Genomic DNA, 20145 nt, shown 5'->3' with positions numbered 1-20145 from the left:
TTAACTCAAAAACATAAACTTGTCTTTTGAAACATTTGTATCACATTTTCCACTCAATAGGCTTGTCTTAAAAATTATAACACCTTAAAAGACGCATAAGTTGTATCCTATTTAAAGCTTGTATGTGTAAATTGTACATCACCCTCTCATTACTTGCATAAAATTACACGACTGGGATTGGTACTTATATTTATGTGCAAAGATTGTCAATAAGGAATGATAATTTGTTACAAACCGAGTGATGTTACGAGAATAAAAACTAGAATTCACGGGATCAACCCCACCCTCTAACGATGAGTCATCCGATAGGACCTAGACATTGTGGAGGTGGGGAGAAATTCCCAATTGAGTAGATATTCTCTGGTTTATGGCGGAGGTTTTATCCCTCCACATCAATGAATGAAACTCTCTTATTATTCCCCTTAAAATTAAAAATCTAGTTACTATCACCAAGCTGGTTGTTTGTCGTGCCCAGACAACCAAAAGACCTCGCCACTATAGCCCCTTTTGTGACTGCTATATATGTATTATGTGTATGCATGTATATATTAAATGAGAAGTCTGAGCTTGTTCATTCCTTTTAAAAAAATGCATGTTTGTAAATGTTTTGAGTTTCTAGTCACAAACGATGACATGCTTACGGACGTCGCGCTGGTTCCCTAGATTGATAACTTTCACACAAATGAGTGGAAATATTGATATTATGGCCTCATTTCTATCACGAGATTCATAAATTTCAAAATAAACTCCACCATCATGATGGAAATTAAACAAAGGTGGAATCATGTGAAATGAGCTTATTTCCTCAAAGAATGGTCTATGTGCCCAACAATAGAGGATTTTCGAGCTATCCTCATGACGGACAACGAGAATGTTCTACATTTGAGGCCATTTGAGGAATCAATGTCCCTAGGAAAGCTCTTACAAAATGAATATGAAACTCTAAAATCACATATGTTACTATCCTTGCAAGGACGTACATCGATTTCCAAACTTGGACTAAGATGGAAATAAAGAAGGGAGAATTTCCTTTGACACTTGGATCATCCATGATAATGATGACGATCCTACTAGATCACTTATTCCTAACACTAGAAAATGGTAAACGCTCCTCAAGAATTATCGATGTAGCATACCAAATGCGAAGGGAAAACAAAGACCCCCGAGTGTTATTTTGGCAGAAAATCTAACGGGATTAAATAACTCATGTTTATCTTCCACTATAAACAAAAGGGGCTCACCTATAATCCTCTATATCCTAACTAATGAATCATGTCCCCTTCTATTCAGTATCAAAGAATGAATGAAGCTTTGACTGACCATCTTGTATAGAGCAATAATGAAATCTAGGACATTCTCCAATGGTACCCCATCAAGAATATAACATTCATGATGGATGACAAGCTAATGATCATGCTTATAGGTCTTCAATGGGTTACTTACTATTACACACATAGCTTGTTCAAGCATTTTGGCTACGACTTCATAGAAGTTGTCTTCACTGTAGATAAGTCATTCGACCGCATAACATATGTAGGATACCTGAAAAAATGGCATGACGCCTTCCAAATTAATATTTTGTCAAAGAAAAGGAAGTACCTGAATTTAATTCTCAAACAATATGAGGAGGTCAAGGAAAATGAAGCGGAGGAAAATGCTAGTGTCGAAACAGGCTATAGCTGGACCTAAAGCATGTGACCTCCATCAAGCACTTTTTCTCTTTTAGACTCTATATAAAGTATCAACAAGAGAGTCCAGTCTGTAATAAACTAAACGAGTATGTGAATAAAACAACTCTATGTTTGTTTATTGAATCACAAATAGATATGCTCAATATATAGGATTTATTTTGTGTGCTTGTGCAGTGCATTTATACTTTGTTACATGTGCAAACCCTCACCTCTTTCTCTTTAGAACATTCCACGACTGCGACAAGCCGACATGGCCCCTAGAAAGAGATAAAAAAATCAAACATTTTATACGCCGCCATATTTCTAAAGAACCCTCCGTACCCGAAACAGTCTTAGAAGACGAGTTTAGAGAAATGAAGGAGGCTTTGCAACAAGTAACGGAGTAACTCACGTTGATCACATCTTCTTTAGCTAATCAACAAATTTCGTCTACATCCTAAAACATACCCCCTTCTCCTCAATTTCCTAACCAGGCAATTCCAATTATGTTAACCTCCATTAAAACCCGTTTTATTAGTCAGCAAGCTTTGGAAGAAGTCTTTATCTACGAAGACTCTGAAGAGGATATTGACCATTAAAACCCGTTCTATTAGTCAGAAAGCTCTGGAAGAAGTCTCTATCTACGAAGACTCTGAAGAGGATATTGACCTAACTAAATGGGTACAATATGAGGAGGTAATCAACCCTCTAGGAACATAGGGAAAGCAAATTGCAGCGGCTAATCAACCGCCGCTAACGAAATATGAACGTTAGATGGCTTAAGTTCAAGCCATATAGGTAGTAATGCAAGCCCAACTAAACAAGTTAGCTAAGGGAAAAAGCAATGAAGAGCATTATGACTGAAAAGACGCCATGAAAGCTACCGAATGAGCAGTTATTCAAGTAGGCATCAAACTTCCAGCTCATTCTAAGTACATAAGAAAAAACGATCCGTCTGTCTTGTTCAAAATGTACACATCCGCAATGACCCCATTGCGACTTGAAAAACCAATTGTTCCCCTCTTATTCCTCTAGTATCTTGATGATGATACTCTGCGTTAGTATCACCAGCAAAAGATAGTCTATCTACAGAGCACAGAAGAACTGGCTGTAACATTCATTGAACACTTCTCAATGCATCTCAACCTCGAACAACCATAAAAGAGGTTGAAGAAAATCAAACAAGGAGAAAATGAGAAATTCTCTGTGTTTATTGAAAGATGGAAAGTTGTCGTCGAGGAAATCAATTCCCTCTCGAACGAACATCGAACAATATATATGATTCTGGAAAATGTTAACAGACGATAATTTGTTGGATTCGCCGTCAAAACCTTCTAGACTATGAAGAAATTTCTAAAGACTAGAAATAACATCGATGACGCTATCGAGAAAGAAGGAAAAGAGAGAAAAGCAGTCAAAGTTAGCCCACCCCGAGTCGTTTCCTAAAAAAGGAAAAGACTGAAATACACTAAATAACTACTGCTTGGCAAGAGCAATCACCTCCAAAGGCACCTAGACCCCCTATGTCTTTGATGAACTAGGGATGGCTTTAAGTTAGGTGATGAAGATTCTTCAAGAAATGAATCTCGTAAAACCCCTTTCCTTAAGAACATGCAGACCATTCTTGGGAAAGTATGAGAATGCTTGGTGCGATAATCATGAAGAAAATGGTCACACTGCCAACAGTTGTAGTGCCCTCAAACACCTATTCCAGGACTTGATCGATCACAACGTGATCGCCAAACTAAAAATAACAAAGAATCAACTATCGGATCACAAAGTCAATATGCTCATCACTGATGAAGCATTCCTTGACTTCAATGTGTTACTAGACCTGATCCATGACATCAAACCAGAGATCAACATGATCGATACCTGGCCTAAAGAGAAGTCCAAAGTCTGCTCCGTTAAGACTTCTAAATGGTGGACATAAAAAATGACTGGCTACATCTATGCCCCAATAGACATCGCGGCAAAGCGTGGTAGAACGGATTTCCAACAAGTTTCATGAAGACCACACTAACCAATGTGCCTTCCACCTCCTAGATTATTGTGGAAAGCAGAAAGGAAGATGAGCCTAGAGCTCTTAACCTAGGAGATAGACTCCTCAATCAACTAAAAAGGACAAATGTTAACATTTCCATCTAGGAAATTCTAATGTACTCTATCTAGCATATAAAAACAGTCCTCAATGAGTTAAGCAAGGCCCCTTGAAGAAAAAATTTGACGAAAGGACCTTAGAGATTGCCTTATTTTTATCCGTGGTCACCACCTAATTTTAATTGCGCTGGTTACCACTTTAATTTTTTTGACAAAAATACCCTATTCACAAAATGCGATGGACCTTCGCATTTCGGGAAGGGAATTTTTTTATATAAATACTCAAATTTTTTCATTTCGTTATTTTCTTTCTCTCTCTTCTCTCTTCTCGTGACGGCACGACGGTGGAACCCTAAACGAACACATTATACAGATCGACGACGAAAACTCGTTCTAATATCATGTGATTGGATTGATTTATGTTCTTATTTTCATTATGTTCATTTTCAAACCCTAAACCATGAGGTTTTTTCTTATTGTTCATATTGGTTGTTCATCTTGTCGATGATGATGTTTGTAGTTGATGATGCTCTGATTCGGTTCCGTTTCAGGGAAGATTAATTTGATTCTCGCGACTGGGCTTCTCGCGAAGCGCCTTCCCTTTTCGTGAAGTGCCTTCCCTATTCGCGAAGGGCCTTCCCTTTTCGCGAAGGGCCTTCCCTTTTCGCGAAGGGCCTTCCCTTTTTGGGAAGGAATCCTAGCTTAAACTGGTGAAGTTTTTGATACTACCCATGAAGATAATACGGTATTTACGTTTGAACTTGAAAGGGAAGTGTAATCAGAGGATGGGATGTTGCATTCAAAATCATGAAGGTGTAGTCTTTTATTGGAAAAAAACAAAATAATTAAATTCATTTTGGTTCTAGCCAAATAAATAAATATATATATATATATATATTAATTTGTGAGCTCTTAATTTATTTCAAGAAGTGGCTAAACTTACCCTCTAGCCAGAATATGTTTATGGCAGTGCTGGCACTCCACCAGATATCCCTCTAGAGTACTATTTTATCTTTCTTTGTGGAACATTTTCAGTGTTATTTATTAAATAATGATCTCAATTTTCATGTTTTTTTGTAGTGCAAGCCTTGTTTTCGAGGTTGAGTTGGTTGCTTGTAGACCAAGGAAAGGTTCAGAGTAGCGCTTCAGAGGAGAGGGCTAGACTCGAGTAAAGTCATCTTCTCTCTTAGTTTTTTCAAGGTCTATCCTTCAAGTTAACTCTTTTGCTAATAATTTGGGTAAAAACTAGTGAACTGAAAAAACAGAGAGAATTAGCTTCCGCAGTTAAGGAAGAGGAGAAAAAGAAGAGAGAAGAGGCTAAAGATGCAGCCGCTGCTCGAATCCAAGCCAAGTTGGATTCTAAGAAGGGTCAAGGAAAGGAAAGGCAAAGGGAAAAGGAAAATGAAGGGATTTTATCATTCTAATTACCAGGCCCATGAATAGTATCTAATGAGAAATAAACACCAGTTAACAATGTTAATTCACTACAACAAAAAAGACACTTGATCGAATTTTGTTTGATAAAATAATATGCTAGGCTTCTTCACATTGAGTATTTTGTATCATATTTTGTATCTTTGTTCTTTCTTGCTAAAAATATCATACTAGAATTAGTTTAAAAAATATATCATTATAAGCATAAGTATTTTGATACATTCTATGAAGCATCACTGTTTGACCCATATTAACTTGTCATTTCTTAATTCATTTAGAACAACCTTCCTGTGTTCAATTTAGCATTTGTCTTTTCGAGTTAGGTCAGAAGACTATCTCTTGGATTTCGAGCTCTAGGTTTGCTCTCCTTTCTCCTCCATGAGGGTTGTTCGGAGTTTGTTGGCACGTTAGCCATGGTAGTTTCATGAAACTTGGTTGAAAATCAGTTCCACCACGAGTTACTACAATTTTTACCTAAACATTGATTTGGGAAGTTACTTTAGTTCGTCTTTAATCCACCATTTCAAGGCCTTACTTGAAGGGGACTTAGGCTTCTTTTTGGTCTAAGGGTCAATCATATTGATTTCCGGCTCGACATCGCAGATTAGATCTAGCAATGCATCATCGTTGAGTGTCATCTCATAAATTGTGATCATGTTAACTTGATGGTCTAGTAAAGGATTATTTGTTATCTTTGGCTTGGCGATGATATTTTGGTCGATCAAGTCTTGAAAGAGATGATTAAGGGCACTATAATTATCAATAGCATGACCCTCATTTAGTGATGGTCACACCAATCACCTCATATTTTCCCAAGAATGGTTTGTCAGTTCTCGGGGTTAGAGGTTTGATCAAGTCTTTCTTTCGTAGAAGATCCATGACTTGACTTAAAGGCATACCAAGATCATCAAAGACTATAAGCAGTCTGAGTGTTTTTTGTGTCGTTGGTTTGGGAATGTTGGCATATTTTCCTTGACCTGTGGAGGTTTATCAGGGTCCGTCTTTGGAAGGGGATGTTCTTGCCAAGCGGTTGCCACCTAGTGTACTTCAGTCTTTTCTTTCTTTGAAAATCGACTTATAGGTTGGTATGTCTTGACTGTTTTTCCATCTTTTCTTTCTCGATCGCGTCATCGAGGTTATTGCATGTTTTTAACAATTTTTCTTTATGTTTTGGAAGGGCTTGATTGTGAATTCTACAGAATATTGGCAATTGACATTTTCCAAAATCATGTCGATTTGTCATTGTTCACTTAGGAGAGAGTCAATTTCTTTAACTACAGTTTTCCATCTTTCTATGAAAACCGAGAATTTTTTTTGCCTTGCTTAATATTTTTTAGCCTCTTTTTTGGTCGTTCCAGATTAAGATAATGCTTGATAGGATCAGCGTAATCAATAGAGACGGGGGTCTAGCGATTGATAACGACTTCGGAACGATTTGATAGAAATTCTGTTAAGGATTTAGATCACTTTCTATTCTGCACAACCTCTTGCAAACTCTTGAACGATTCAAGTGCGGAAATGTTTGCTTGAGATTGAAGCTAAGAACCAAGAATGAAAAGATGACAGAAAGAAACAACATATCAATTTGTTTATGGATGTTTGGAGTTAACTCTCCTACGTCACCCCTTCTTCCAACCACCGGAAGGATTCACTAAGCTTTCAACGAATCAAATACAATCGCAAGACTAACTCTCTGTTGAACAGAACAGACTCCGTTCAACTTACAATATGAAGAATATCACTCAGCTAATACAATGCTTTGATTCTAACTCTCTCTTGATTAACACACAGTAAAAGCAAGAAAGCAACTGACAGTTTAAGATAAAATAATCTGAGTATCGATAGATCGATGATTCTTCCGTTGTCCTTGAGGATCTTTAAATAGGAGCAGGTACCAACGGCCGAATATTCATAATGACACATGACGAGCTTCCATTGGAACGCCTCCATAGTACACAACAGACTTTGAGTACTAGGATCGTGGCCGTACCAATCTAGTAGTGCGCCAAATATTCTTCAAGGATATTCCTGCAAAAACAAGTAGTGGGAAGAATATTTGCTTACGTGGAATTAATCAATTGCTTAAATCTGGCTGTCATACTGATCTTCACAGAAAGTGGAGCAAAAATAGCGTACAACTAGAGAACGTGGGTAGGCGGGTGCTAGCTTCAAGCAACTGCTTAAACATGTCATTAGACGTATTTTACTTAGACGACCTCGTCTAATGAAATTAGACGTCCCCGTCTAGTAACAAGATCCATTAGACCACCTGGTCTAATGGGATTAGACTTCACGTCTAATAATAGTTCACTTCAGACTAATCTGAAGGAGTTAGACTGCACGTCTAACTTTCACTAGTTAAAATGCACGTCTAACTTTCTCTTTCCATTAAACCTCACGTCTAATTACAGTTCACTTCAGACTAATCTGAAGGAGTTAGACTGCACGTCTAACTTTCACTAGTTAGACTACACGTCTAACTTTCTCTTTCCATTAGACCTCACGTCTAATTACAATTCACTTCAGACTAATCTGAAGTAGTTAGACTGCACGTCTAACTTTCTCTTTCCATTAGACCTCACGTTTACTTACAGTTCACTTCAGACTAATCTGAAAGAGTTAGATTGCACGTCTAACTCCGTGTGTTAGACTGCACGTCTAACTTTCACTAGTTAGACTGCACGTCTAACTTTCACTAGTTAGACTGCACATCTAACTCAACTAGTTAGACTGCACGTTTAACTCTGTATGTTAGACTGCACGTCTAACTCAACTAGTTAGACTGGACGTCTAACTCCGTGTGTTAGACTGCACGTCTAACTCCGTGTGTTAGACTGCACGTCTAACTCCGTGTGTTAGACTGCACGTCTAACTCAACTAGTTAGACTGCACGTCTAACTCCGTGTGTTAGACTCCACGTCTAACTGTACATCTAATGTCAAATCGGTCTAATGAACCTCATTAAGACCAGGTCTAATATAACATGTTTTTGATACACTTGCACTAAAAGCAATTAGACACATAGATAGATTTTGATATACATTCATCATCAAAATTCCAATAGTCAAACAATTTGACACTTGATCAAAATAATTTGACCCAACAATATGAATGTTGCAGCTAGTTCCTTAATGGTCTACAAATATGTTACCTTCTGATAATGATATCAGCGTAGAGCAACATCATCGAGATATTGGGAAAATAGATGGAGTGTCGTTGGCTCTCCAAGCCGTAAATGAGTCATTGTAGACGTATACATCTTGAAAAAGACGAATGGATCATTCTTGCCAACATATTTATATATGGCGGGTAATTTGATACCTATTGGAATGACCGCTCTTTTTGTCGTTTTTATGGCGTCTTTCAGTCATAATGTTCGTCAATACCTTTGCCCTTGGCTATTTTATCCATTCGTGCTTCTATTTCAGCTTGAATTGCTCGAACTTGGGACAACGCAATCATTTGTTTCACTTTTTTATTTTTTAAAGTTTTCTACATTTTGTTATAAAACTTTAAGTATTGTTTTTATAAAATTTAACTGGTCTAAATACATATAATTTTTGTTATAATTTATACAAAAATATGAAAATAGTTTAGGATTTCTATTTATTTAATTATTTTAAATATATTATTTTGCTAAGAAAAAGTAGGTTTTTCACAAACAAAACTAATTGACTACTTACTTCAAAGTTCAAACAGAGTGAGTGGGATCCGCCTGCTTCTCCACGCCCTCGCCGTTCTTTATCTATTAGAAAATGAAAGCTAAGATCAATAATCCATAATATTTATCTCAATCTCTCTCTCCAAAGCACGTTCATTTCTTTATGCGAAAGGGTTTATATCATTATTGCCGTCTCTTTCACCCTAACTGAGATCTACTTTTCCCGGTGCCCAGTCGTCTGGATCAGGTTGAATTTTCAGTCATGGGTACCGAAGATAACAAGAAGCAGCAAGGGCGTGGATTCTTCTCCTCGATTGCTTCCACTTTGTCCGGTTTCGGCAGTGCGATGCAGAAATCTGTTCACGGGTCAGTTTTCATCATATCTGTCGATTCTTCTGTTTTCAATCTATGAATTTGTCGGCAGTTGCATCGTCTCTTATAATTGTGTGTCTTATCATGGTTCTATGTTATTCACAATACTGAATTGCGAATTGTGCATCCAGTTGGGTTCACTTAGTTGGATCATTTGCTAAAATAGAAAGCTTGTAAAGGAACTGACAAGTAATTGCAAGCTCTGTCACATAACATGCCCTGTAACATGAAAATCTAGGGTTAATTTGATGGATGTGTACCATCAGTGACTAAGGATAGTGATGTAACTGACACTGTCTGATCACTTTATTTGCTGATATGCTAAAGTGTCCAAGTGTTCTTAGATGCTCAAAGGGTCATTACTATATCTTCAGTTGCTTCATGTGATGCTCTTCACATTCATCTTATATACTAAGCATGTTTTGTATGTGTTTACTTTAGAATGTTGGGCTATGAAGGTCTGGAAGTTATAAATCCTGAAGGAGGTACTGAAGATTCTGAAGCTGAAGCACAGAAGGGAAGATGGAAACAAGAGGTGCGGCGTGTTTTTTCTTTTAGCATATTTTATTTAATCCGTTTTTTTTATTACAGGGGAGGAAAGCCACAAGGAGGAAAGCCACAATGGGTTGATTCTAATATTCATGAAACTAGGGTTTTTCTAGAGTCATCTATTATTAGGGTTTAGAATTGTGACCCCTAATGTTGAAAACATAGGGAACAATTCTCACATTTAGTGACATTAATAGGGCATGTGGCCGTTTTTTATTACCAACATTTTTTAATGTTGATAATGATCTGAAAAATCTGCATTTATTAGGTTTGCAAAAGATCATGGTGATCTAAAAATATCTGATCATCAAGAAGTAAATCTTTATACCAAATGAAGCAAAAAGTTTTATTATAATTTGGAAGGTGATCAAGAAAATAATTTGTATAAAATACACTATAATGTGGATGATTATCCACATTCTTTATACCAAATGAAAACAATTACTTTCAATTTTAACTTTGACAATTTTCCATAGAGACTTTTGAAAATATCTTAACTGTGCCATAATAGAATATTGGAAAGACATAAATAACCTGTAAAATAAACCTAGCCTAATGCAACTTTCAATCCTCAATCTAATACTTAGACATATTTCTCCAACTCTCGAGAACATATTATGCTTCAAAGAAACTCTCTCTAATCTGTTCTAAACATTTTAACCATCACATTATTGTCCCACATGGTTTGTTTTTCACTTAGAATTTGTGGTCAGATCTAAAACAGAAGAGGCTTATTTCATATGTGTTATCCAACAACTGCATTAACTTTCCATTACATCGATGTTGGTTACTGTCCAATCATGATGTTGAAAGTATCAGAGATTCCTCAAGGCATACCAGACTTTATGATCTCATTCTCAATTTTTCTTGCATTGTAGGATCGAGACAGCTATTGGAAGATGATGCAAAAGTATATAGGGGCTGATGTCACATCCTTGGTCACACTGCCTGTTGTTATTTTTGAGCCAATGTCAATGGTTCAGAAAATGTCAGAGGTTTGTCTTAATTAACATTAAAAAATGACGTTCTGTCTTCAGATTTGAGCATCATTTGCTGACATGCTATCACTAATATGCTTTCTCAGTTGATGGAATACAGTTACCTATTAGACATGGCTGATACATGTGAGGATCCGTACATGCGTTTGGTATATGCATGTAAGAGTTCTTGATTTTCGTTTGCTTTCTCTGTCCCAAACTTTTCTTACCTATTAAATTTATGTATCTTTCTGCTGCAGCATCATTCTTTGTAGGCACTTATTATGCATTCCAGCGAACCTGGAAGCCATTCAATCCTATTCTAGGTGAAACTTATGAAATGGCCAATCATGGTGGTATTACATTTTTATCAGAACAGGTTATTCAGACATTTTCCTTGTGATAACTACTTTTTTTGAATTCCTTAACTTTGAATGGTAGCTTTTATCATGATTTCCTCACATGATTTAGTAACAAAAAAAATATTTCATTTATTTATTTTGTGGTAAAAAGTAGTGAAGACGTTCAACTGAATATATAATTCATCTCAAGAAATCTGAATATGAGTCTATACTTAAAATGAGACCCAAATACAGATTAAAAGCTGATTATGCTCCAAGTTTAGTAGTGTTTGTCCTACTAACATCAATTCCTTGCATTAACTACTATTTCTTCTATTTTCAAACTAAAAATGTGTCTATTCTCGTTGTTTGACCTTTAAGACAGTCACAATGTATAGGTGATTTCATATGATTGAGAATAGAAAATATGGAAAGACTTATAAACACTAAACCTATTGACTAATATAGAAACATAAATCCAAGATGTCCAGATCACGGGCACTGCACTATCAAATATTATTGAAAGACTGAAAGTACATGGAAAGAAAATAAATTTTATAACAGATAGTGGTTCAAGTAAGATGTCTATGTTTGATGGCTGATAAATTTAATTCAAGAACTGTAAAATAAAAAATGCAACTTCATAAAATATGCAGTGCTTTTTTCTAGAAATCTTGAAACAATTGAAATCCATCCTCTTTAAACAGAAAAAAGGGACACTAACAAAGTTAACAGAAATATTTATTTATCAATTTTGAAGAAAAGTAAAAATTAAAAGAAAATAGAATACAGAACAGTTACAATTGAGTTTTTACTTAGTAGTAGGTTATAGATTATGTTTGTTAATGACCTACCCAAGGTAGTTTCTTGTTGAGTCTTGATCTACGAGGATGATATCTCACGTTCGATTCTCACTGAAAGCACCCTTATTGAAGTTTGGATGGATTTTGTGCTAGCTAGCCTCCTCAAGGGGAAAAACCTTGGTGTAAAAAAAGAAGGTTTTGTTTGTTAATGATATCTAGTTCATTAAGTCTTCCCCAATGAAGGAATCTCAACTCATTAGATGCTACATCGTGGAGGATTTGTAGTTCTCATTAAGGCTTTGTCATTTGGGTATGAGTTCAATGTTGATTCTCACTGTAAAAGAACAATGTTGTATATGTTAGTGACATTAGTGGTTTGGGGTAAAAGCTCTTTACATTAAAACTGCGGTAGTATATTCTATCTCAAAAAAGAAGAACTTGTAATTAAATGGAAAACAAGAAAAGGATTACTTACTAGTTAGAGAACTGATAAGATATAAAGTATAGGATTACTCAAGTGGTTGATACATAGTGGATCCATACAATTCTTTTTCCATTCCGCACATTATATAAATCAATGAACTTATCTATCAGTCTCCCCTAAGACTCATTGCTGTATTTGTTAATATATTGTTATTGGTTAATATGTTGTAACCCTCACATAATTCTATTGAGCTTTTCCGTTGTGTATTTGTAATATTCACATAATTTTGCTTTCAGGTTAGCCATCATCCACCAATAAGTGCTGCACATGCGGAAAATGACCATTTTGTGTATGATATAACTTCGAAGGTGAAGACCAAGTTTCTGGGAAACTCGATTGATATATATCCTCTTGGGAGGTAAAATAACTTTTTTTGTCTGAGCATTTGTATTCGGTTTTTTATGTTGGTACTCTATAATAATTGGTAACTTTGTGTATATTTTTTTGTGTTGGTTGATTTTTGTTATAACCCTAATCAGTATTGCAATAAATACAAGGTAAGTGGTTGGGGACTAAAACATACATTGGTTTGTTGATTTTGATCATATTTTGAACCAATATCTACATGTTTAGGTGTTAGAGGTTATTGGTCTGCTTATTTAGATTTTAGATAGACAAACTTGGTGCTTATTTAGAAGATTAATAACCATATTGTTATGTCTTAGTTAATTAATTCCATGCCAAACTTCTTGCTATATGAACGACAAATGAGATATAGCATGTTGCTAGGGAAGTCCACTCCAAAACTGATAACACAATGCGTAGATTATAGAAGACTTATTATCAGTCACTCTGTTCTTCCATCGACGGAATATATACTCGCAACAACTAGATATGTTCAAATCTCTAGTATGGAAGAATGTTGAACATGAAACAACATACCAAAAGGAGATAGAACAAAAAAAATATCTTCTCGGTTTTTGCTTGGTCTAAACACCGAGTTTGATGTGGTAAAAGGAAGGGTTATGGAAACCAAACCCCTCCCTAATCTCAGACTGTAGTCATTGATGTAAATGAAGAAAACAATCAAAAGCCTATGCTAGGACAAACTGGAAATAATGCAAGGAAAGGTTTTTCCCCAACAGGAAGATTCATGGAAAACCAGTTGATTGGAAGCCAAGTAATGGAAGGCTAATGTCAATTCTGCAACAAAAGAGAACCGTTCATAGGCTTTAGCTAGGAGCAATTAACAACCTTGTAGACCTTAATCAATAATACTATGGGAACTACTTTTAATCAATTAGGAATGATGTCTTTACAAGGTAAACTTTCTGCAACTCTATACTCTATTCAAGCCTAAAACAAACAGTTGAGTCATAGAGTCAGGAGCAGGAGCATCAAACCCTATGACTGGTGTTCCATAATTTCTAGATAATTACTGTATTGCAAAGGCTAAAACTTGTGTTTGAATTGTTGATGGAACTCTATATATGGTCTTGGGAGAAGAGTTACTAAAATTATTAGAAGATCTCACCCTTAACAAGGTCTTATTGATTCAAAATTTGGCATGTAACCTCTTGTCCATCACAAAATTATGCCTTGATTACAAATGTATTGCCAAGTTCAGTAACTCTTTGTGCGAATTTCAAGAGATGAGATCGGGGAAGAAAAATAGAAGATTGACTTTGCTAAACTAGTGTGTGGTCTCTACATCCTCATCACCAATAGTCATTCACAAAATCTTCATTTTACAATTTATTTCTCAACTGTTCCTTTAATCCTAGCAGTAGTAGTATCTTAACTTGCATCATTGACTCGGATATCCTAGTTCTTTGTACTTAGCCAAGTAATTTTCAGAGTTACTTGCTTCATAATAAAAGTTCAAGTTTCTTTCATTGTGAAGTTTGTGATATTGCTAAATATATTTGAATTACTTTTCCAGAAGTTCCTTATCCATATCTTTTTTCATTGATTCATAAATAGTTCGATTAGGTGACATCCATAGAGTGAAAAGTTTTTTTTTTTGTGTGGATGGACAATTGCATTTGTATCCCCATTTATTTGGTGAATATCCAAGAAAAACACAATTAATGTCGTCGGGTCAAGTTTTGGAGCAATAAGGGAGTGGTTATAAACAAAGGTAGAACAACCAAACACCTTTTTGGGTATGTTTGAAGAAGAATTTTGTATGGGAAAAAGTCTGAACTAGTGCATCAAAGGGTGTGGAAGTTAGGATTCTTGAGGGTAATATTTAGTTGTTATAACATCTCCCCTTAAATGTTTTGGCATATAATTTGTGAACATGAGTGCCCTAGCAACTTCGAAAAGGTGACGATCTATCGTTCAACGACTCATTTTGTTTGGGATTCTGTCACAATTTAGTTATGATGGACTGGGGCACATGGGATTACTTGCTTATTTTATGCTTTATGTTTTTATTTCTTTTGCTGTCTTTTGGTAGTACTAAGGCGACATGGCCTGTTGTTAGTGGAAGTAGAATGTTCCCTGTTGTAACCGACTATGGTAGCAGCTAGGGTTTTGTGTTTTTATATTTAATTGGTGAGGTTGAGTGTTGGGAGATTTATGCTACTTTGATTAAAACCTGTAACTCTCACCTTATTCTTCTATTTTCCCAACTCTTTTTTATCTGTCTTCTCACCGCTTTCATAGCTTATTGTTACTATCGATTATTACTTCTTATATGTTCACACAAGAACTAGTATGGACTATCCCATGCATTGATATGTAGGACTCAATATATGAGGAGAATAATCCCCTTTCATTGTTTGGTTTTGAGACTTGAATGGATGTTTGAAATAAGTCTTAATAATATGAAGGAAGGTTTTTAAGACCGCTTACACCTTTGTCATAACTTCAATTGAGGTTCAAAGTCTCCTCAAGAACTGATCCTCTTGAAGATTGGGATGAACCAATTGCATCAAGAAAAGGGGTACAAAATGTACTAAACATCCTACCGACAATTGCGTAAAGTATCATTCTTGTCTCCAATTTACAAGGCATTTGTTACTTCATAGATAATATGCATAAGCACTTGCACATCGAGGATGGAAGAAACCTACTACTGTATATCTATGAAGGCTATGAAGGAATTCGTTCATAGAATGCCTTTCTGTTTGAGGAGATGGAACCATTACATAAAAATGAAACCTAGACAATGGTTGATCTTTCTAAAGACAAGAGCCCCTGTTAGGTGTTGATGGACATTTAACATTAAATACAGAGCAATTAGAGAAGTTAAAACGCTAAAGCAAGACTTGTAGCTAATTGATTCAGATAAGGACTCATTAAGTCGTGCACAACCCCACTGAAGAACACATGTAATTGTGAGGTACATCAAATTCACACTCGGAAAGGGTTATTTTCAGTAAAATGATGAAAGATGGATGGATATTTACACAGCTGCATATCATGCTCTTAACATAGTGAAAATAAGGTCTATATCTCCCTATTGTTCTTATGTGTGGGGAAATTTAATTACATGGATAAGCAAGAGTCAAATTGTGGTCTTAAGAACCATTGCCGACTCAAAGTTAAGATCCCTAGCCCTTGACATATGTGAAGAATTAGGGGAAACTCCCCTCTAGTATTATGTGAAAACCAATATGCAATCAGTGTGATCATGAATCTTGGTCATTATAGAACCAAACACGTGGACATGGGAATGTTTATCTTGAAAAAGATTGAAAGAAATATCTCTATTTCCTACATATTAACTGCAACAGATGAGATGAGATAAAATATTTGTAGAAGAAATGTAGAGGAAAACTAGATTCAATACTATCTCATTCATAATCCAATATTATTTCATACTGTACTATTTTTAAGTTACTAATCCATTATCTCACTAACTCACTCTACTAAGTTTTATACTATCCTTATACTACTACTCATATATCCACTATTATTGTGCAGGACACGGGTAGTCTTTAAAAGAGATGGTGTGGTTCTAGAATTGGTTCCCCCTCCCTCAAAGGTCAATAACTTGATCTTTGGGCGTACTTGGGTTGATTCACCTGGTGAGATGATCTTGACAAACACGACCACTGGTGACAAGGTTGTTTTGTACTTTCAGCCTTGCGGATGGTTTGGGTATGCCTTTTTTTTTGTCATTTTCATAGTTCTATGATGAATTTGTTTATACTTCTATGATTTATTTTGGCTGGAGATTGAAGTTAATTTAAATTACTGATAGTGAAATACTTATCTTTTTCATCTTAAGATTTGTTATTGTTGTGAATGCTGAGGCAGTTTGTAAAAAAAATACCCTCTTATATTATTAACTGGACTATTGTAAATCAATTAAAATGTCTGGTTACACATTTCAAGAGGGAAGTGATCGCTTCATTTGGAAACGCATTATGTTTTAGGATCGAGATAAGAAACTATAAATAAATTTCTGCATTTGTGTATAACGAATTTCAGTTTCCAAAAGTGATCCGATCCACAGATCAGATGAGTAATCTAATCAAAACAGTGTTTCCAAAGGAAGCCAATATGTTCGTTTAGCCTTCCATATAAACATGTCTTCTGGGTAGTGATACTATGCTGTTGATTATGTCAAAGTTCAAGACTCTATTTGACCTGTGTTTTTTCTGTGTTATGTTCTTAGTGCTGGCCGTTATGAAGTAGATGGATATGTTTATAATGCCCAAGAGGAACCAAAAATATTATTGACTGGAAAATGGAGTGAGTCGATAAGTTATCAATTATGTGATTTGGATGGGGAGCCCTTGGCAGGAACTGAAATGAAGGAGGTTAGTTTTGTTACACTTTCTGGCTTTCACAGCTTTTGCTTTTTATTTCCAAATGCCACATTAAGACCTTATATATTGTTGAGAATGGCATTGCCATAAGATGCCCTATCCTCTATTATATTTTCCTTAACCTCTATCTCAAAATGATTATGCGGACTAACTTATTTTTACTTACCCATGGTAGTTCAAGTGGTAGTTCAGTTCTCATTTAAAGCACTTTGATTAAAGTGGGGAGGGTTGTTGTGCTAGTCTCCTCCAAGGGAAGAAACCTTAGTAAAAATAAAATTAAAAAAATATGTTAATCGAACAGGTTGTGTTTATTATTATACAACACAAACACAACTATATATTTTATGTTGACTTTAGATGATCTTTTCTAGTCAAAACTCATTTATACTGATTCCTACATTTTTGTATTAGAAACTTAACTGGTTAGTTATGCATTCATTCATAATGACTGATATGCTTAAGGTATATAATTTCAATATGATTACTTATTCATGTTTGGAATTTGTGTATATCGATAATAGTGTTTGAACAATGTAATATGCAATTCATTTCTTCCAGATCTAGGTTCATTAATTTATGTTGCCATATTACAGGTGTGGAAACTCGCTGAACCTCCAGTTAATGATAAATTTCAATATACGCACTTCGCCCACAAAATCAATAGTTTTGATACTGCGCCTAAGAAACTATTGGCATCAGACTCCAGGTTACGTCCCGACAGATATGCGCTGGAGAAGGGTGATTTGTCTAAAGCTGGTTCAGAAAAGAGCAGGTCTTTCTTCCTCTTCCTCCATCCTTTTCTCTGTTTTCTTGTGCATGGCAATACACAGTAAATTAGGAACCAGAAGAACAGATTTTGGCCTTTCTTGATCTAGAGTTATTTTGAAATAATCTTGGAGCTTGTTTGATGTGTAGATTATTTGAGATTATTTCCAAATAATCCACACACAATCTCAATAAACATCACTTTTTCGATCCCATCATTTAAATCATCAACTAAATATTAAAATATATTTTTTTAACTTTAATTACTATAAATTTAAGGTAAGGGTAAAATACTAAATGAACTTAAATGATCTGAATTTTTGAAATCAAACATGAACATAATCCAGATTTATTTTTCAAATAATTCATTATTAAAAAGCTCTTGCTTTTTTAAAAAAAGAACTTTTGATGAAAATAGGTTATTTGGGTCAAATGATCAAGGGATTGTTTAACTTGGGATTATTTTGACCATCCTATTTAGATGAGATACTTATAAAAAATGTGTTTCTAAGACAATTCATGTCTAAAATAAATGGAATTATTAACTGGTTTATTTGGATAAATTTACTATAATATGTAGAATATTTAATATTTTTAAACATAAAATAAGGGTAGTTTAATGGTTTGAAATTTGAATGAATTAAAGGAGAAGTGATTGATGATTAGATGCATGTTTATTTTTATTAAAAAAAAAGTATAATAACATATCTAAAAAGACTAAAGTATCCTTAGTACTTAATATTTTTAAATATAAAGAATAAAGTGAGGGTATTTTTCTATTTTAGTTGATAATTTGATTAAAAAAAAGTAATACATCAAACAAGCCCTATAAGCCATGACCTTCCACAAGAATGCCCCTATATCATGTTCAACCTAATTCTTTCTATAAAATTTGTAAAAATTGCCTTCTGAGCTCAATAATTCAGCCTCTAGAATTGTAATTTAAGTCACGAGCCTAACAATCCAGTTCATGAGCTTACATTAATGATTAATATAACATTGTTTAGGTTGGAAGAGAGGCAGAGGGCTGAAAAGAAAAGAAGAGAATTAAGTGGGGATCAGTTTGTTCCAAAATGGTTTGATCCATTGAATGAAACCGCTGTTACGCCTTGGGGTGACTTGGAGCTTTATGGGTACAATGGAAAATATGATGAACATCGAGCTGCAATCGATAAGTCAGACAGTGTTGAGGAGATTATTGACATCAACTCAATCGAGTTCGACCCGTGGCAGTATTAAGTGTTGAGAATTATTGGTGATGGTGTTATCCCTCGACTTTTCTGATATACTTTTCAGTCTCTTTAAGACTCATGTGCTTTTAGTTGTGAGATGTCCCTTTGGTTTCCTATTTGGTTAACTTTATAGATATAGCTGTAGCTTCGCTACCATTGATTTGTTAAAATAGTATTTCATCTCCCAAGGTTCCCATGTTTGTATTGAGCTTATTTGAAGAAAACTTAAAACTATGATTTATTTATTTATTTTTGTTATATCTCCAACCTATTTTGAATTTTGTCACATTTTCATTTTTACAAACACATTTACTTTTTTGTTCAGTAAATGAACTCTGTCAGAAAATTTGAGTAACATTCTGACCGTTTCCAGAATTCATTTGGAAAGGGATGGAGTTCTTAAGAAATTATTTTTGAAAGTGTACTTGTGAATAGGGCTTCCTACAAAACCCTCTTAATTTAACAAGTCCTACCCTAACCATTCATAACCTTTTCAATCACAGTTTCATTGGATGATATTCATCTTCGTCTCTCTCGATTGAGTAAGCCTGAAAATGAGACGAAGCAGATAATGTTGGTCTTAAATCTCGGATTAGGGGCTGTGGCTCTAAATTTTTTGAGGGTTGAGAATAGGGAACCATTTCTTATTTTTGTGAGAAAAAACTGGAGTCGAAAGCTGACATTAGTTCGACACCTTTTACTGTTGATTTAGAGAATTTTACATTACGGATGTGATCACTAGAACTTCTAAGATCATGATTTAGTTCGGTTCGATGATGTTGAAGAAATAGGCGGCTTTTAAACATCATTTTGTTCGAATAAAAGGTAATACCTCATTTCCTCCGCTTAACCTGATATTATTTTATGTACAAATTTGGTAGTTCTTTTCTTTCTCTACTTGTCTGTGCCCCATGAATTTGGTTTGTAGACCGAAGCTCCTCGTCGCCAGCTCCTTCTAATCATAGCCAACCTCTTCGTAGAGTGAATGATGGATTGATCTAGTTGACGTCTAACCGATAATCTTCTTTATCTT

The 20145-nt window shown here is 35.2% G+C and overlaps 1 protein-coding gene and 1 pseudogene across 1 annotated transcript; both read left to right on the top strand.

Annotated features, from left to right (window-relative positions):
* The first annotated feature begins 3231 nt into the window (after window positions 1–3231).
* On the top strand, window positions 3232–5269 carry LOC124909751 (annotated as a pseudogene).
* A 3645-nt stretch (window positions 5270–8914) lies between these two features.
* Window positions 8915–19370, top strand: LOC124945745 (oxysterol-binding protein-related protein 3C-like). The gene is made up of 10 exons (XM_047486234.1): window positions 8915–9231; window positions 9679–9772; window positions 10665–10781; window positions 10871–10943; window positions 11024–11142; window positions 12628–12749; window positions 16265–16441; window positions 16962–17106; window positions 17709–17887; window positions 18888–19370. Exons 1-10 carry the CDS (start codon window positions 9128–9130, stop codon window positions 19117–19119), a joined length of 1362 nt encoding a protein of 453 aa, XP_047342190.1. The 5' UTR covers window positions 8915–9127; the 3' UTR covers window positions 19120–19370.
* Window positions 19371–20145: the final 775 nt, after the last annotated feature.

This window comes from Impatiens glandulifera, chromosome 7 (genome assembly GCF_907164915.1).
Source record: "Impatiens glandulifera chromosome 7, dImpGla2.1, whole genome shotgun sequence".
NCBI classification, from domain to species: domain Eukaryota; kingdom Viridiplantae; phylum Streptophyta; class Magnoliopsida; order Ericales; family Balsaminaceae; genus Impatiens; species Impatiens glandulifera.
Note: the sequence above shows the minus strand (reverse complement) of the source record. Positions and strands in the feature narration are given on the sequence as shown.